This window comes from Anabrus simplex, chromosome 1, assembly GCF_040414725.1.
Source record: "Anabrus simplex isolate iqAnaSimp1 chromosome 1, ASM4041472v1, whole genome shotgun sequence".
Lineage (NCBI taxonomy): Eukaryota > Metazoa > Arthropoda > Insecta > Orthoptera > Tettigoniidae > Anabrus > Anabrus simplex.
This window is the reverse complement of record NC_090265.1, coordinates 1191099734-1191120403: the sequence shown is the minus strand read 5'-3', so window position 1 is coordinate 1191120403 and position 20670 is coordinate 1191099734. Positions and strand designations below refer to the sequence as shown.

The 20670-nt window shown below is 37.1% G+C and overlaps 1 protein-coding gene across 1 annotated transcript in view; it reads left to right on the top strand.

Moving 5' to 3' along the window:
• stan (Protocadherin-like wing polarity protein stan) overlaps positions 1–20670 on the top strand; it is a 302411-nt gene that overhangs the window by 84055 nt on the left and 197686 nt on the right. Inside the window, exons 12-15 of the mRNA XM_067138004.2 lie at positions 4874–5048; positions 11408–11533; positions 12877–13111; positions 15410–15614. Coding sequence (XP_066994105.2) covers positions 4874–5048; positions 11408–11533; positions 12877–13111; positions 15410–15614 — 741 coding nt within the window. The remainder of the gene's footprint in view (positions 1–4873; positions 5049–11407; positions 11534–12876; positions 13112–15409; positions 15615–20670) is intronic.

The window sequence follows — 20670 nt, the reverse complement described above, 5'->3', positions numbered from 1 at the left end:
CCTGGATTTGTCCCTAAAGACAATCCAGTTTCATAGCAGTCCAGATTTGTCGTTCATGATCCTACCATAAACAAAGATGGTAGTAGGTGGATATCAATGGCAGGACACACAATGGGTGCCATGAGACTAACTTTTCTTCAGCTGGAAATGGTTTGGGCAGACAGGGGCCTGTAACAGGTGCTACATGTGCCTGGATGGCAAATACTGTTACACTTGGTTCTGCTCACGCTTGTCGGAAGACCGTTTAATGCTCTCTTCTGGTGGTCTGTCGAAGGTATTCTGAGCCTAGTTGATGTGTGCATGACTGAGCTTGATAGCTACAGTCGCTTAAGGGCGACCAGTATCCAGTAATCAGCAGATAATGGGTTCGAGTCCCACTGTCGGCAGCCCTAAAGATGGTTTTCCGTGGTTTCCCATTTTCACACCAGGTAAATGCCGGGGCTGTACCTTAATTAAGGCCACGGCCAATTCCTTCCACTTCCTAGGCCTTTCCTATCCCATCGTCGCCATAAGACCTATCTGTGTCAGTGCGATGTAAAGCAAGTAGCAAAAAAAAAAAAAAAGATGTGTGCATGCCCTCACACAACCACTGATCTCAACTTGTCCTAACGATCTGGTCAGAATGGCTTAGGTGATAGGCAATTCGCTGACACAACCATCTAGCCTTGTGCATTCCAATAACATGTCCCCTCTCAAACCCTGGTATTTGGTCAGAATCTCTTCTCTTGCATCGTAGAGGCATGTCGAGTAGTTAATGTGCTTTCCACAACTGGAACCAAAGGTCCACTACGTACGAGTAGTCTCTGCAATCCTTTACATAGACCATAGGTCATAGCATGTTCGTGTTCGTGGCCTCTGGTGGGTGTTCCTTGTTTGTCCTTGTATCCTTTTTCTACTGTTCCATCTTTGTTCCTATCTTTGTATATACCGCATTTACGCGAATAATGCCCTCACTAATTTTAGGAGTTTCTGAGCCACAGGAATTAACCATATGAAATTAAAATCCCTGAGCCCTCTGGAAATCTAAAAATTACTTAATGAACTATACATTAACACGTGTTCATACTCTCTGTGTGAAATTTTTTGGCACTTCATAGTTCACATCATGTTCATGTTGTGCTATTTTAAGATTCAAGATTGACAAGATGCTAATATGTTGCTTCACAGGTTTCACAGACTTTTAATTCATGAACTAAAATTCCTTCCAGCAGAAGAGTAGTGTAGGCATAAACAAACATTTCATATCACTCCTCAAGTTCCACATGGTCTTATGATGGATATAGCTACTTTGCCTAAACATATATGAGATGATAAAAATGCATTATCACTGCTATAAAATATATTTACCATGAAAAGTGGCAAGTAGGCCTTCTTACGTGACAGGTATTTCATTAATTTGAACTTGCAATGGGCTCGATTCGCTGTAGATCAAAACATTCTTTGTATCTTGCATCAGTAGAATCGTCTCCTAAATTACTTACAAATTCGTCTCACTAAAACCCTTCTCACATGCGATTCCTTTTACTCGCAGACTAACACGACCAGTGGTGGAGAATTCTTTTCGTACAATGTAAACACTTGAAACATATACACCTACGAACTCATTTGTTAGTTTTGCGATACAGTAAAACCTCGTTAATTCGAAGTCGTAGAGACGCAAAAATGTTACTTCGAATTACGTTATTTCGAATTAACCGCCTACTCGTAATTCAGAAATTCCAACCCTTGGCACGTCACAAAATATTCAAAGACCCGTTTCTGCATGCAGTTAACATTTATTCACAGTTTAAACCTTTCAAATGTCACAGAGAGAAAAAAAACTATTTCTAAAATGTATCCAATAAGGCGCATTTACAGTATTCAAATAATGCACTTGGATAACTCACTGGTGCAAACATAACCTCACAAAACGAAAGAAAAAAGAAAAAAATATTATTCAAATGCTGTTAGCTTCCCAGTTAGCTTCAACACTTGATGTGAGGTGGACGGCATAGGACAGGCAAGGAGGCCCATATTGTCAACAACACAACCAAGTTCAACTTGCGTCATTCAACATAAGTCCACCTTTCTTCAACTCATCACAAGAAGCTATTTTAACATTGCATCAATATGATACTATTTATGTACACATTCAAGAACACGCACATTTTGTTCACAATGTCAGGATAATTTTATGGTTCATTTAATTCACATAGCCACTCGTGTTGTTTTATATTTGTGTAATTCCACGCATGTAAGGACATTTTAACCTGCGCAATAACTGGACTTCATAGTTCACATCATGTTCATGTTGTGCTGTTTTAAGATTCAAGATTGACAAGATGCTAATACGTTGCTTCACAGGTTTCACAGACTTTTAATTCATAAATTTTAATGTGTCTTTACTATATTTCCAATGATTTTATATGTAACTGAAGATGTCCCATAAGAGGACAAAACATGTATCACCAGTATAGTTTAATGTAGTCTTATTAATAAAGACGATTACAGCATTGTGAAAGTGGAATTATACATTTAAATTTTCACAAGTTGATATAATTATGAATCAAGCTTTTTCGCCAACTGTTGGCATCACCAGTGGTCGCGGATTCTGTTTCTCCACACACTGCTTGCTATGTGATATTGTGGTATTCCTTAAAACGCTGAATAGTAACAAATTACAATTTCACTCAAACTTAGCAACTATCAAACACACTGTAGACGTACAGAAGCGAGTGAAAGTGCAGAAAGCTACCCCTGCACGTTCCGGAAGACTCATTCTATCGTGACGCTGAGAAAATTATAATTTAAATTACTCTATAAAAACTATTTTTTTTAAATGTAAAGGCAGTTTTGAATTAAAAGTCTGAATTGTTTTCCGTTTAAATGTGACATATGGGGGCAGTTTTCTTCCATCTGCAGTTACACAAAGCATAACTGTACACCCAACGTCGAAAACTATGTGAACCAGGAACGTGTTGCCAAACTTGATGCAAATAAAACCCACACCGCTATTTCATGCCTCAAATTTTTTAAAAAAATTTGTAGGGATTATTCGCGTAAATATGTTATAACTTCATTTGTCACCTATTTGTTCCTTTCCATTTCTTATACTCATCTGAAGAGCTGGGGATTTGGGATCAAGTAGAAATGTCATTCACATTTTGAACTTTTATGACTTAAGAAAATATGTTGCTTAATTGGAAAATTAAAGTTCATGTTAAAATTAAATGTTCAAGGATGATGTTTCCGGGAGTATTGAAAATGAAGAATCAATAGGGACCTGCATGTTTCCATTTATGATGAAGCAAATTCTTATGAAATTTTATGCCTTTTATGCATAGCTTTTGAATATTTCTGTATGATAAGTTTTGAAACAAAATCACCATTTTGAATGATAATGGTGTTGCCAAATAGTTCTGGTGGATTCCGGATATTGTCGTACTTATTAGCCTATCACTAACTTGAACATGAATAATTTTTGTGTAGTTGTAAATTGAAGTTTTACCAATTCTCATACCTTTATAAAAACCTCAAGAACTGTAAGAACACCTTGACAACATCTGAAATGGTGTATATTTTGAAAAAATTAAGCTGCTTTTATCTGTGATGCAAAACATAGTGTTTACAGCAGTGCATTATGTCTGTTGGTATAGGTTGGAAAAGATTTGTGTCTCATTCTCATCCTTGACTCAGAATATGAAAGTGACCAAAGTATGAGTGATGCTGGTATGCTATTCCTTATTCGGCTATTTGCTATTATGAATGGTGTGAAAATATCTTTCATAGAGCCAGTTGGTACATGCATTTCAGTGGGCTTGGTAGACTGATATGTAATAACATCTGGCTTGGTGAGGAAAGTAGCGAGAAAATATCTTGCTCCCCATTTCCCTAGTACACCTAATCAGTAATGCCTGGGCCATCCAGGAAAGCTGGAGGCAGAGCTTTTGAGGATCCAGACAGTCTTCGGACTGAGTACTCAACAAACAAACAAACAAACAAACAAACAAACAAACAAACAAACAAACAAACAAACACAACAAATAAATAAAACATACATCTTTGATACCAGAAAAGCAGCAGCAACAAAACTAACTTTTTAGCAGGTTGCTTTGAGGGCTTTTGAATAGTTGAGTTCACTGATTTCTTTCGACCCTAGTTGAGCATGATTGGAAGAGGGATCTTTTTTTTAAAACCACTACAGTCACACTCCAAGAAGTCAATCCTGCATTGATAGCAAAATTGATGAGTGTAGAAAAAATATGTGGAAATTTTTGTCAGTAGAAGCAGGCAGCACAAGCAGTGTGTTCACATCATAATGTGCATATGCTGAAAGCCTTGAAGGCTATAAAGCCATCATATCCAGAGTTTTCTGTAGAGTGCCTTGAAACATCATGGTTACTATGTGTCGTTGTAGACTCTGAAATACTTTTTTCTCTTCATACAGTAGAGTTTGGATGGACTGTAGAACAAATTTAATGGGAGAGCAACTTGACCATGCTAGCTTTTTATTTGAAAACTAGAAAATTGTATCACTGTAAAATAGTTTATCGTCTGCTCCTTTGTTTAATTAATAAAGGTTTTAATGAGGTTTATAACATTTTTGCCCTAACTCTGAAAAATATTGGTAAGTTAGAAAATAACTCCACTTTTCACCAAAAGCATAACATCACCTTTTATAGGTCCCTAAGAATCAGCATACTAATGTTCACACGTTTAAGTATATGACTTTCTAAAGAAAAAGCAAATAAAGGTCTACTTGTATTGTTGCTTCAGTTATGATGCCTTTTGTTAAATTAACATATTTTATTTAGAAGTACAGTACTAGTTCCGTGCACTTTGTATTTTGTAAATATGGGAACATTGTCATCACAGACTATTTTGAATTTCTCAGGTCCTACCATTTGATGACAACCTTTGTGTGCGGGAACCATGTCTCAACTATGAAGAATGCCTCACAGTCCTTAAGTTTGGAAATGCATCGGGGTTCATTAGCAGTGATACTGTACTCTTTCGACCCATCTATCCAGTGACTACTTTTGCTTGTCGTTGTCCGAAAGGTTTCACAGGTTTGTACACTGATTACTCTTACAATGTTTATCATTGGGTAAATCATAAACACAATAGCACTTAGTGTATTCGCAACTGTAATGACATTTGACCAAGTGAAATGAGTTTGTTCAAGGCCTTCTGAATTACGTATTAGGTACTGTGTTATTTAGTAAAATAGAAGTCTGTTATAGCAAGAAATCTTGATGACTCGCTATAGCAGATTCATTAATCTGATGATTTTTATAGTTTTTTTGGTCTGTATTGACTTTTACCTAATAATCTCACTACACTAAAAAAACAGGAGTTGATATGAGTCCACCTTGTCAGTACTATACAAAAATGTTTACTACCAGTACATATTATCTAATTGTACATGTTTCAAGAACACAGTACAATCTCTTCATCAGCAAAAGAAATTTCCTAAAAATTTTGAGCATTTGATCAAAATGACATGCTACAACATAAGCGTCAAATCAGAAGACCTGCACCTGGTGAGCTGAAGTCCTCGGACACATCCCGGCACTAAAAGCCATACGCCATTTCATTTTTTCATATTAAAAAGCCTTATAAATAAAAGAACTGTTGCTATAATTCATCTTCAAATAAAAAAAATCATCTCATTCCCATTACGGGATTACAGTTTAAAACTTTGGTTGTGGTATCATACGCAACCATTAACCTGGCTCAAGGGAGAGAGGGTCACCTTCCCTGTTCTCCACTTGAGTAATTCTTGCCTGGTATATCCATGCTGCGGGGGTGGGCATCCTCCACATCAGTAGGCCGGTGTGAAATGATGGCTAAGTTCAGACAGGGACCCAGCCCCACGGGGTATAACGTGGAACCCATGTCCAGGATTACGGGCGAAGACCTTAACAGCATCTTTGACAGAGAAGTAGACCTTCAGAATGGCAAAGATGGCAGATGAGGCAATCCATCCTCCCTGGGGATAATTAGAAGAGGGCACCACTGCCTTGTGGGGAAGAGGGATCTTCAAAGGCTAAGGGAGTAAACCCCAAAAGAAAATCCTCACCTGTGTTAGGCCTAGCAAGTCAACAGTTGAGTATGAATATGCTGCTTTCAAACCTAAAACAAGCCTCGAATGGAAGAATAAATACCGGACATGACAGTTCTTCTTGTGCCGTCCAAATTTATGATGGCCAAAAGCCTGATGCTCATGGGAGATACTAGAAGACACAAAGACCTCCCAAGAAGGAGTGACTGAAAATTGGTACACTCAGTATCCTCATCAAGAAATATGAAGAATTTGTGGATCTTATGGAGAGGCGTAAGCTCAGAATATTGGGGTTGAGTAAGACAAAATGGAAAGGATGAGGGAAGAAGTCCTTGAGAAATGGATATGTGCTGTACTGGAGTGGGAACAATAATGAATCTAAAAATGGAGTTGGCTTCCTCCTTCATAAAGATATAGATACACAGACAGATGTCAAATATGTGAGTGATAGGATCATCCAGATGAGACTGAGTGTTGGTAATGGACAACATACTCTTCTGCAAGTATATGCACCGCAGACAGGATGTACCACAGAAGAGAAAGAATAATTCCTGACCGAACTTGAGGAACAAATAACAGAAGAGAACACAATCATTATGGGTGATCTGAATGCCCAGGTTGGTAAAGAAAGACTAGGCTGTGAAAACGTTGTTGGCCCCTATGGCTATGGTAACAGAAACTCTGAAGGAGAGAACCTGATTGATTTCTGTGTGTGAAACAACTTAACCATACAGAACACATGGTATCAGAAGAGGGAGAGCCATAAAATAATGAGTACAGCTGGGACGGAAAGCCCAAGACTATGATCAACTTCATCATCACAGATAGAAAAGCGGGTCAGTATGTTACTGATGTTAAAGTCATACCCAGCGAGTGCCTAGATAGCGACCATCAGTTATTAATCGCTGACCTAAAAGATGTCCATGTGTCCAAAATTAAACAAAAAAAAAAAAAAAAATGCCAAAGATTAAGACATGGCTGTTAAAGGACATGGAGAAGAAAGGAAACTATAAAGCGAGGATTACAGCCAAATTACCCAAAACTGAGAAAGGGTGAGTAGAAGAAGAATGGTCCTTATTCAGAGAAACCCTTGTAAAAGAAGCCGTGGAAATTTGCGGAAAAACAAGTGGCACACCAAAAGAGAAGGAAACACCTTGGTGGAATGACCGAGTGAAGATAGCAGTAAAAGAAATATACTGAAAAGAAAATTAGATGTTGAAAACCAGTAAACAGATGATAGACAAAATGAATTGTAAATTGAACATCTAACACAGGAATACAGGAAAAAGAAACTGGCTGTAAAAAGACTGATCCAGGAAGAAAAGGAAAAGTGCTGGGATGGCTTTACTACAAGGATAGAGGAAGACTGTCAAGGAAGTAGAAAACTACTGCACAAAATAGTAAACAGTTAAAGAAATGAATATATAAACATCCTTGCACTGGAAACAGATGATGGTAGCTTAATACGAACAGAGGAAGGGATCAGGGATGAAATGATGAAATACTTAAATGTGCTGTTAAATGGATATGGGGGCAAAACCACCGCCAATGACTAGTATAAGTGAGGCCAAAAACAACAAATACCCATTAACATGGGTTGAGGTAGAAACAGCATTAAAGAGCATGCAAAATGGAAAGGCTTTGATGATCTCAGCTCAGACATGATAAAGGCAGCTGGAATACCAGGCTTGAATTGGCTATATAGTGTGTTATCAGTGATTTGGGAAAGAAACAAAATCCCAGAAGATCGGAATAAAGGAGTCGTCATCCCACTATTCAAAAAGGGCAACCGACGGAAATGTGGAAATTACAGAGGCATCACGCTGTTGTCACACACACACTGAAGCTGCTGGAAAAGATCATCGAAATGTGACTTAGGAAGATAGTGGAAATTTTGCTTGAGGAAAAACAACACGGGTTCAGAAACGGCTGAAGTACTGTGGATCTTTGCAGTAAAGATGCTGACAGAAAAGTACTGGGAATATGGAAGAAATCTTGTGATTGCATTTGTGGACATTGAAAAAGCATATGATAGTGTTCCTCGAAACAAGATGTGGGAATGTCTGGAAGACCTAAAGGTGCCAAAGTACTTAATTGACAATGTCAAGATGCTGTACTAAGAAGCGTTACAGCTGTGTTCAGATAGGCAACGGACGATCAAAATGATTTGAAACAAAGAGAGGTGTCCTACAAGGAAGTGCCCTATCATCACTCCTGTTCGTAATGGTAACAGACAAGGTCATAAAATCTATCAAGAAAATGGACAGTGAACCAAATGCCCTGGTATTTGCTGATGATATGTTTTTATGGGGAGAGACAGAAGCTGAAGTTCAGAAGAAACTTAACGAATGGAACAATACATTCAAAACTTTTGGACTGAAGATGAGAAAACAAAGGCAGTGGAAATGACTATCAATAGGGAAGGAACAAGCTCAAATATATTTCTGGAAGGAGTAAAAATAAAATCACCGGGCGAGTTGGCCATGCGCGTAGAGGCGCGTGGCTGTGAGCCTGCATCCGGGAGATAGTAGGTTCGAATTCCACTATCGGCAGCCCTGAAGATGGTTTTCCGTGGTTTCCCATTTTCACACCAGGCAAATGCTGGGGATGTACCTTAATTAAGACCACGGCCGCTTCCTTCCAACTCCTAGGCCTTTCCTATCCCATTGTCGCCATAAGACCTATCTGTGTCGGTGCGACGTAAACCCCCTAGCAAAAAAAAAAAAAAAAAAAAAAAAAAAAAAACTGCTTCCCTCTTCAAGTACCTCTCGGAAGCACAATCTTGAAAGACAACACTGTTAGGCAGGAAATACTCAGCAGATCAAACTTCTACAGTCAAGTCAGAAATCTTCTCTGGGACTGCAAAATACCACAAAAAGCAAAAACTATCATGAACCACACTTACTTTATACCAATCCTCCTGTATGGTTTAGAGAAATGTACCCTACTAAACAGAGACTTCAGTAGAATCCAAGCAACTGAAATGTGATTCATTAGAACTATGAACCAAACTACCAGAAAGGACAAGATCAGAAATGAAGTGAATAGGAAAGTAGCTGGTATCGAGGTTCCTTTTACCAGTGTCGTGAATAAATGCAGACTTCAGTGGTATGGGCACATAATGAGAATGAACAGGGAAAGACCTGTCAGAATATACTTTGACCTTAATCTCATAGGAAGAAGACCACAGGGAAGACCAAGAAAAAGCTGGATAGAGACTGTAAGATCAGATGTGGAGGAGAGAGGACACAAATGGGAGGATGTACCGGTACAAAAGATGTATGAAGACAGAAGGAGATGGCGAGCGCTTGTACACCACACCCGGGAAACTGGAGTTGGGAAATGATGATGATGATGAGTTAAAAACCTAAGCTGTTAGATATAAATAAAAAACTGTTATCCAATTTTACTTTTAAATTATTTAAAACTGTCTCTTCCTTATTAGTAAAGTATTTTGTATACTCCATATAATCTCCTTAACAATAAAAACAGTGTGTGCATTGAAATCTTGTTAAAAATAATCATGCAGCTCCATTTTGTACTCCTCATGTGGGATGAAAAAAAAAACTTTATTGTTGAAAACATGCAAGCCAGGTTGCAATCAAATCATCCAGTACATTCTAAAATAAACAGAAAATCCAAATCAGCTCTGCAAGATTAAAATGAAAAGAATATCTTTAAAAATAAAATTACCTTAACAGTCAACTTACGGTGTAGCTGTTTATTTAAAACTCAATGGACACACTGACAACAGGTCACAAACAGATGTGGCCTTATTTACCTGTATTGTTGGGGAAGAAGGGAGGGGTAGGTGCCTAATGTAAACTGTTGCTTGGATGGCAGGAACATGAAGACGGAGTGGAAAAAAAAAAAAAAAGGAGGGACAAGAATGCTTCAGAACGGGCATAGAAATGAATGATTGTTAGTTCTTTGTCGTTTAATTTTAATTATAGCAGATGGTTGTTACATCCTTTTTTTTATATAAAAGTCAAAAATATCAACAAAAATTTGGTATGAGATGGCATTTGGTTTGTTTAAAACTTACATTTGTGGATGATTTCCATACTGCAGCTTACTCATCACTTATTTTCCAATTCTGATGTTATGTGAACATACATGTTCACTTTCATTCTTAAAAATTGTAATAGGCCTAGTATCACCGAATAGGCTTTTTTGGTAGATGTTTTAGTTCTTGTACTCAAGACAGCGTAACCTAACCGTGCATGAAACATGAAAACAGAGTAGAGTAATAAACCTTTTCCTATAAATTTATGTGGACATAGTTTTTCTGAAATTTAATAATAATAATGTTATTTGTTTTACGTCCCACTAACTACTTTTTAAGGTCTTCGGAGACGCCGAGGTGCCGGAATTTAGTCCCGCGGGAGTTCTTTTACGTGCCAGTAAATCTACCGACACGGGGCTGTCGTATTTGAGCACCTTCAAATACCACCGGACTGAGCCAGGATCGAACCTGCCAAGTTGGGGTTAGAAGGCCAGCGCCTTAACCGTCTGAGCCACTCAGCCCGGCCTTTCTGAAATTTAACTAGACATGAGAATATATAAACTAAACTCTGAAATCAGTGCTGCACACTCCCATATTTTGAGAAGTATCACATTCTTCCTTAATTTCAGCAAACTGTGGAAAATGAAAATTAAAGTATCCCATGTTACATTCACATTTAAAATTCCCATTCACAACTATAAATTTGAATTAGAACTACCTTACAAAGCCTTAAGAAAGGAATCCAAAGTTGCTTGTTTCAGTCTTGGACCTGCAATGGTGTTCCATATCACAAAATTATTCACTCATTGGGTAGCCACCAGATCTTCTACTGATGTGTCGTTTACTTGGTAAAATGTCTGTAGAACATACAAAATACTTATGACTGTAGACTGCTTTGGTACAACTGTAATGTCCCCGTTTTCCACACTCTGTTTTGATTCATCTTTTGAGTTAGTAGGCCTAACACTTTCAATAATTTCATCCTCGGACAGTTCTCGCACAAAGACACGTCTTCGTCTGCTGTCACATAATGTTCAAATTGACAAGTGACTTCAAGCAGAGAAGTCACACGATTCCAGCTGTTTGATACTTCAAAATCAGGAAGTTCCTCCTTAATTACTTCACTTTGTTTTATTTTGTTGGAAGCTATGCAGCAATTCCAACATGAGAAATTGTTTCCTACAACACTGTCATACTTCAGATAGTTTCCTATACTTTCTGTTTCAATGGTTTCTTTAGTTCAAGCCTGTGCAAAGAACAATTTTTCTGTTCTTTGTACACATTGCACTAAGTTTCAGAATATTTTGTGTAGTGACAATTGAATAGCAATGTTCAGATCCATGTGATTCATGTTTCAGGAAGCAGAGAGACATATCTTTGTGATACGGAAGTAGATCTCTGTTATTCCAATCCGTGCAGCAATCATGGTCAATGTCAGCGGAAGGAGGGCGGTTATACATGTGTGTGTAAGCCTGGTTTTACAGGTGAGTTTCCAGTTTGTGGCTGTGTAGTGCAGGAGTTATAAGAATTTTTAATGATATGCAGTACAATTGGCATGATTCAATCTTGTATTAAATTTCAATCATTTACAGAAAAAGTAAACTACACATATTTCATTATATTTATACATGTGATATGATTGGAACAGAAAATACACAAAAGGTGGAAAAAAAAACACTTTATACTGTACACTATTCAAAATAGAAATCGAAACACTATGAAGAAGTATGCCTAGCTGCAATTGAGCATGCAAGATAGAAGGTGGACGATGATGATACTTTCCAGTTCCTCAGTGTTAACATTGTTGCTGCTGCTTGCTGCTTGTTGTTTTAAAGGGGCCTAACATCGAAGGTCATCGGCCCAGGTGCTGATATTTAGACAAAAATCAGTACAGGGTGTGACCACCTCGAGCTTTAAGCTCTTCAAGTTATCCAGTGAATTAAGGCCAATTCCATGGAATAGTGGTCTGTACCGATTACCTAGAAGATCAGTTGTCCCACAGATTAGGATGGTTGAGTAAAATCTACTTCCTATGTCCAACACATTTTCAGTAGGTCTTAGGCTGGTGATCTTTCAGGTTATTGTAATGTGATATCATGCAGAGCTTCTGTGAAAATGCATGCAGGGTAAACACAAGCATTGTCCTATTGGCACATTCAATTTGTAATGTTCACTGCCATGGGGACAATAATTGGATTGAGTATCATGTCGACACTATGACATTAATCGATCCAGCCTGGTCTTACCCATCACCAAATCAGCTTCACACATCAGTGTTAGGCCAATATGCTTTAACTCTCTCTTAATTTGTCTCTGCAGGGAGAGAGATAGATAATATTTCCGCAAGTTGATAAAGCTCTTAAACAGTGTTAAAGTCTGAATCTATGGTGCATTTGCCAGGACTTTACAGAGAGGAGGCATTCTCTGCTGCAGAACAGGTAATTTTCTCAAAAGCTTTGAACTACACAGCAGTTCTAAAGGCAGTTGAAATAAACACTGGTAAATTTTATAGAAGCCTGCCAGAACAAACTAAGACATATTATCGTTGGAGCATCTCACTTACAGTCTAGTGTTAGTGGTGGAAATAGGAGACAGATAAGAAAAAGTGAGACCATTGAGTGATCTGAATATTGTAAATACCAAAATCTGGCCTCCTGAAACAGAGATAACCTGTGTTGGTACAAGCATCTGCATTATAAAATCATCTAATCATATCACATTGGAAATGTTCAAAATTTTATCATGCTCTTTAGAGATGATAATTGTGTTTCATACATACTTTCTTTGAAAATTAATTTGTGTCTATGATTTTTTCATATTTCAACAGGTCATAATTGCGAGATTGATCTTGATCTTGATACTTGTCAACCTGGTATCTGTCGCTCACATTCAGTGTGTTCACCACTTGTCAAGGGAGGTTTTGTATGTGAGAACTGCGCTCCCAGTAGAGCTGCAGAACATTATACATCTCTCTGTGAACTACGTAGCCGCAGCTTCGCCAAGTCATCTTTTCTTACATTTCCTGCTTTACGTCAACGACATCGAATAAACATTCGTTTGAGGTAATATGAAGTTACTTGGTTAACATTAATGTATAATTTGCCCTGTAACCTTAGTGAACTTTAATGTTGTGTGAGAATTGTATAATGGAAGGCTTACCTCAAAAATCTTTTTTACTTAAATGTGATATTTACAGTTCCATTATAAAACACTATTTAATTTGTATGATAATATTAATGGCTGTTTATTGTGTTAATTTTTCTGTAATTTTCAGTTTCGACTCTGTTCATTTACAACTGTCAGATTTTTCAGTCAGCCAAAACTAATTTTGAAATAAATAAATTTGTAAACTACCTAAACAAGAAAACATATGGTAACAGAATTATACCTGAAAAAGAAACAACTTAGTTAAAATAGAACAACATGTTTTGTTATTGAAAGAATGTCCTATTTGAAATTAATGATGTTGGGATATTTAAATTTAGAAAAATACCGTATTTACGCGAATAATACCCGCACATTTTTTTAAAATTTGAGGCACGAAATTGGGATGCGATTTTTTTGCGTCAAAGTTGGCATTTTTTTTTTTTTTTTCAAAATAAGCCTACCTAAAGTTAGGGTGCGGGGATTATTCGGTGGCAGGGATTATTCGCGTAAATACAGTAACTTAGCACTAAACAGTGTTAGTAAAATCTGGGAACTAATGAGATTTTTAGCCAAATCTTACAGATATTTAGAACATTACTATGACTTGGACATCAGCAAATTCTGATCAATGTCTAGTCCATCACAGCTATATATTTTAATTTGTTAATTCTTTTTAATTTCGGGTGTTAACTAGTGGTAACGTTTTATTGGTGTGAAATAATTTTAACGAACAAATTATTTATATGAAGGTTCAATGTAAAGACTTAACCTTGAGATATTTGTTCAAATGAGGCTGAAGATGCTCGATATAACGAGCGAAACATGTCCCTGTTAGTGTTGTATTGTAATAAAATGTCCTACCGGGCGAGTTGGCCGTGCGCGTAGAGGCGCGCGGCTGTGAGCTTGCATCCGGGAGATAGTAGGTTCGAATCCCTCTATCGGCAGCCCTGAAAATGGTTTTCCGTGGTTTCCCATTTTCACACCAGGCAAATGCTGGGGCTGTACCTTAATTAAGGCCACGCCCGCTTCCTTCCAACTCCTAGCCCTTTCCTATCCCATCGTCGCCATAAGACCTATCTGTGTCGGTGCGACGTAAAGCCCCTAGCAAAAAAAAAAAAATGTCCTTCAAGAGACAATAAACATTTTTATGTATTGAATTAGGTGGAAAATAAAACAAGAATTGTATCAATTAGTATTAAGTTCAATAGGGTAAAAAGATGAAAAAATGAACAAACCATTGAAACCACTCGCAATGAAAACTCCTCTTTTATGCATTTCCCACTTTAACTCCTGAACAACAGAAAATTTACACAAATAAAGATTTAGCTTCTTTCTTGCTGCCCTATATGCTGTGAAGACAGACATGTTAGTCTGCATTGCCAATTTCTGCATGGATTTAGACAGACTTTTAAGGATCCTGTTGGAAATATCCAAAAGTTTCTCTCCTATTAAAATTGGTGGTCTACCACTGCATCAAATACTGCACCGTAGCCATGAAATTTACTTATTAAATTTCCTACAGCACCACGAGGTGGAAGGACTGGGTAGGGAAACCATTCACGAAAAAAAATTTTCACTGCGTCCCTGTATTTGTCACTTTCCCAGAAAATCCACTCTAAAAAAATGTTTGCTCTTATGTAGTAAGCATCTTAAATCTCGCACACTACTGACCACCTCCTCTGACCTTCACTTTAATAGCATTGCATTCCGCTTGGCTTTACTGGAGCGTTGCCTACATATGCAGTATCACCGCCACCAAAGATCATTGTAGAGACTTATTTTAAACACTATTAAATTTTATAGCAAAGATGCCCGATTCCCTCTATGACATTTTTGCTGTCCTTGCACTTCTGAGTCTAATTTTATAACCTCATTTCGACCATACCATCATTAAAGCTGTCTCTATCCCACCTAAAGAGTAAAAGACTCACTGGATTAAAAAATATTACATTCTCGATTATAGAGAAAAGTAGATTAACCTTGCATCCCTCTTGATAAGAAGTAAAAATATTTGTGAAATGAAATCAAATGCATATTTGTATGCTTTCTGAAGTTCACTATCATTAAAGATTACATTTGGCTTTGTGAGGTATGAAATTTTTAACATGCAAATCCTTATGAATCCTGTGTCATTTCATATGAAACATAGCCTTTATTTCTAATTATAAGGAAAAAGCTATATTTAAAAATCTTGGTATAAAAATTATTTGCAGGTTTGCAACGCGTGCTGAATCTGGTCTTCTATTGTATAATGGTCGATACAATGAAAAACATGATTTCATTGCCCTGGAGATAGTTCAAGGTGCCATCCACTTCTCTTTCTCATTGGGCTCCAACATTACCACCACTGTGGTGAGCATACCTGGTGGTGTCAGTGATGGAAATTGGCACTCTGTGTCTGTCCACTACTTCAATAAGGTAGGTACATGACAAAATTATGACTTTATTCAAACTAGAAACAACAACAAATGAATAGCTATATGATAGTTAAGGAAATTTTAGTCTAAGAAAGTATCATTCGTTAAGCTTTTTGGATAGAGTAACACAAACAGAAAATAAATTTGACTTTCAAATTTATAGAAAGCCATCATACGTTCCAATAACCATCAAAGAAGATTCCCTACACCCCAGAACACAGAAACAAGCCGCTTTCTTTAGTCTGATATACAGAGCCTTTAAAATGCCACTCTCTGATAAGAGTTTAAAGAAGGAAATTAAATTCATTAAAGACTTAGCTTCTGTTAATAGTTATAAAATAGATTTTGTTAATAAAATTATTATTATAATAATTATAATTTCGTGTGGCTATTTCTAGCCGAGTGCAGCCCTTGTAAGGCAGACCCTCCGATGAGGGTGGGCAGCATCTGCAATGTCTAGGTAAATGTGTGTTATTGTGGTGGAGGATAGTGTTATGTGTGGTGTGTGAGTTGCAGGGATGTTGAGAACAGCACAGACACCCAGCCCCTGGGCCATTGGAATTAACCAATGAAGGTTAAAATCCCCGACCCGGCCGGGAATCGAACCCGGGACCCTCTGAACCGAAGGCCAGTACGCCGACCATTCAGCCAACAAGTCAGACAATAAAATTATTAATAGAGTGAAATTAAAACTGGCCACTAACCTTATTCTGATCAAAACTGCAAAGTCAGAGTTTGCAACATTTACATTCACCAACCCAGCAGTACATCAAATCACGAATCCAATTAAAAAACGACAAATTAATATTGAATTTAAGGTGTTCAGGAATCTATAAGCTTACTTGCTCTGAATGTGGTTTTTTTACGTTGGCCAAACTGGCAGAAGTTTTATAACTAGGTATCTAGAACATGCAAATGCTGCTAAACATAACAAATTTTCTGCTATGAGTAATCATATGCAAGAAAAAGGATACCATTTTACTACTATAGAAAAAGATTTAAAAATAATCAGAAAGGTCGATAAAGGAAATTTGATGAATGAACTGGAGAACATATATATCCACCTAGACAAACACTTCAACAGAGATAAAAACTTGAATGACCAAATTGAAATAAAAAACCCATTAATTGAACAAATACCGAAGTTAATACAAACATTCAAACTCAATAGCACAAAATTTTCAAATATTTTTATTCTGGAAAATAATAAGAGTCATTCTACAAGTACATATACCCCCTCCTACACTATTTCTGAACATTCTCCTCCACGAATCACGCCATTCGCTAGGACACCGCCCTCTGCTACCTCCCCTCCCAACGCCCTGCAACTACGGAGACATATATAAGAGGGGTGCAAGTAGAACGACAGTCAGTCATCAAACAGTTGAGAGCACTAGCGTAAATGCAGGCAAGGGTAGAAGGGGTAAGTGCTGATCCTTCAAAGATAGTTTACCGACATCACACCATTTAGCATATTCTTACGCATATTTTCCCTGTTACAGACATGTCAGCAGGCTTACTTACATAGCTTGGAAGAAATCACTACTCATGTATCACCAAAGCTTGAGTGCCTCCATATGACTTAGATCCTGCTTATGTTCATAAGATTGTCATACACTGGTCAAGACTACAGGAAATTTGTTAATTCAACAAATTCTGATGTTAAATATTTTAAAGTGTTACAAATTTCATAACCTATGATCAATATGGCACGTCATTTTAGTCATTTTGTGGATGAACAGAATAATATTTACTCCTAAACTCAGCTGTTTTGAGAGGGTATTAAGATTTCACTTCCATATGGTATAACATGTGAAGAAAAAAAAAAAAAAGAAGATTACGCCAGATTTTAACAAAATATTTTTATGTTCAAACAACGGATAATTTTAAGACATTCAGCAGTTTAATAGATTGTAAATGTAGTAACACAGACACCAATTAATGGCATTGTATTTTGAGTATTAGAATAAGTTTTTAATTTTCAAACTTCAACAAATTGTCATATCATTCTTAATTAGACGACGTAATATACAAACGATTATATTTAAGAGGTTTTTTAAAGTATATTATGTGTATAAGTGTAAGTTCTGGAACAATGTTACCAATTAACCTTATATAAATATTTATGGCTGAAGATGTTCAAAAAATGAACAAAACATGTCCTATGTTTTAACAATCAAGCAATAAAATAGGGATGAGATCCTAATTTTGTAATTGCTTTTAATGTATTGAATAGGTGGAAATCAAAGTTTTATTATTCTCCTTTTAACATACTCCAGTTCCGTGAGAAAATTTTTGCACTGATTATCTCATTTCTCAGCCATGATTCAACTCCTATTACAATATCTGGTAAGTGTATATCTATTAAATTACCTAATTCTATTCCTTTCTTTAGAATACTTCTAGAGTTCAACACTAACATTTTTATGTCATCCCTGCTTGACTTCCAGATCCCTGTATCCTTATCACCACTCCCTAGACCAGCCCGTTTCTGTGATTGTACCTTCCTATAACCCTTCTGAACAAATTTCCTAACTTATACATACCACTGCGGTTTAAGTGAAGTTCATCTGAGCCTACCCACCCATTATGGTCTAGAACTCACTCCCAGTTTCCCACATCATAGTCTCATTTAAATCCCCAATCAGCCTTCAGTCTGTATCCCTCCTACACAGTATTCCACTGATAACAATCTCCCCTTCCTTAATCTTCACCCATGCTGCATTTACCAGATCTCAAACATTCCCAACTATGTTGGTACTTATACCTGCTTGCCTTACGTTGTTGGTACCAACATGAAACACTACCACCTTCTCCTTTCCCCTTCTCCTTCTCTTCTACTTTCCTCAAAATCTGCCTCAACCTAATTTGTGGATAACACTCTACCCGGTTCCCTTTCCTCCACACACTTTCCCCACATGTCTAACAGTGGAATCCCCCATGACCAGAGCATCAACCCTATTCACCTCATTTGATCCCCTCCCCTCTTGGTCAGCCCTATCTTTCCTGACAGCTGCAGGAGCTATTTCTTCCTCTCTTTTCTCCCCCCATTACCATGTTCCACCTGTCTTTTCCTATCCTCTACTCTGCATTTCCCTTTCCTACCTTTTCCCTTTCTCCTAATTCTACACTTCTCAGCAACAGTTCCCTGTTCTTCATCTTCCTTCTTTTGTGCTAACTGCAGGGACTCGTACCGATTTCTTGCAGACACCTGTCCTGAATTCTGATCCTGAATAGATCCCTAAGCCTGCAATCTCCTTCCCCATAGAATATTCGACCACCTGTCTTCTACAATTTCTCCTTTCCGTCCCATCCCTCTTTTATACTTTTTGTGTCCTGTACATTGTTTGAGACAAGAATTACACAATTCTAAACTGCAGTTAAACCTATGCATTGAGGCCCAATTCAGTTTTGAAACATGTGACTGCATAACATTCATTTCCTCCAATAAGAGACACCACTTATTCCTAAACTTCATTCATAGTTAAATCAATTTTTCAGTAACCTTATTGTTCACTTTGTGAGAGCATCCTCTGTTCCAGAGTCTGATAGTAATTTGCTTGATGTGAAATAGAGTTCTGCTAAGTTACAGAAAAGTGACAGTGAGCTGGTCATTGGGGCAAACACAAGGGCTTACATAAGGGCAGTTTCTCTAGGTGAAATTACATTGATAAAGTTTTATTCCAATGTGAGACTGTTGTATACAAAAACATATGAGTACATTGTCAACAAATGGAATTAGGGATAAGTTTCTCGAGCATGCTGAAGTTGCTGATGTTTTCCAGAGGAAATCCAAGAGTTTTTTATCAATAGAATTTATGATTGACCAGTTCCCTAAAATTCTGTCATCACAAGAAATTGATTCTTTGGAAACCAAGTTTTGTCATTTCCAATTTGATGGATTCCCTTTTGACCATGATGAAAGGGTCAACAGACTTTGGCTTGAAATATCGAAGACCACTGATGCTTCAGGTATACGCCACCATGCCCCCCCCCCCCCCAGTGCCCCCACGGCGCAGTTTAACCAGACGCGAGAAAATATGAACTAACCTCTGAAATCAGTGATGCGCTCTGCCATATCTTGAGATGTATTGCATTCTTACTTAATTAATTTCAGTGTAGAGTATTAAAATTAAGCAATCATTTTCTTAGTCTGTATTTCTAACGAGTTAACAACTGCTATCAACCACGTTATTTATGTATTTGTTACGAAAACATGTTCTCCTCTTTCATTTCTAATTTTCTTTATGCAACAGCAGTTGACAGGTAATACTAATCAGCGACATCACCTTCAAATGTCAATGAGAGAGCTTGCAAGTGCCCATAGCGAGAAAACGGTACCAAAGGTTGCATTTTGTGGCAAATGCTTCAGTTTTCTTATTCAAACAGTGTCTCCTAGCTAACTCAATCATGGAGGGGAACAATTTGCGCAGCAAATCAAATCGCTGTCTAAAGGTAACGATGTACTCAGTAATCAGCAAGCCTTCAACTTCTGAAGAAAAGACCATATATAGCCACAACATTAAGAAATATGACATTAGATACACTGTTGAAAACAATACCGTAATTGAAAAATGAGAATATGAATATCATTTTGTAACACAGAAGCATTTTAATTTTCATTGAGTAACAAATATTGCCAATTTATGTGTTTATGGATTTTCTTAAAATATGTATTTACATAAAATATTTGTGAAAATATGTGTTTTTATATGAAGTATGGTTAGGTTTCTACGTCGTGGAGAAACACAATAAGAATAATAAACTTTATAAATTGTGTTAAAACATGTACAAAAAATATGTAATTACATAAAAATCTGCTCCCTAATTACAATAATGTGTGAAATATATTTTTTCTGATCTTTTATGTTTCATGCATTTTTACCATACAAAGAATAAACTCATAAACCCACAAATATTTTTGGAAATGTTAGTTGTATTGTGTACATAACGAAAATCATAGCAAATCCAATTTTTAATCTTTCATATCTAATAGATTTTTATCTTATGAGCAAATGTCCATGAATTTAAATTTGTGTGCCAAGTCCATCAATGGC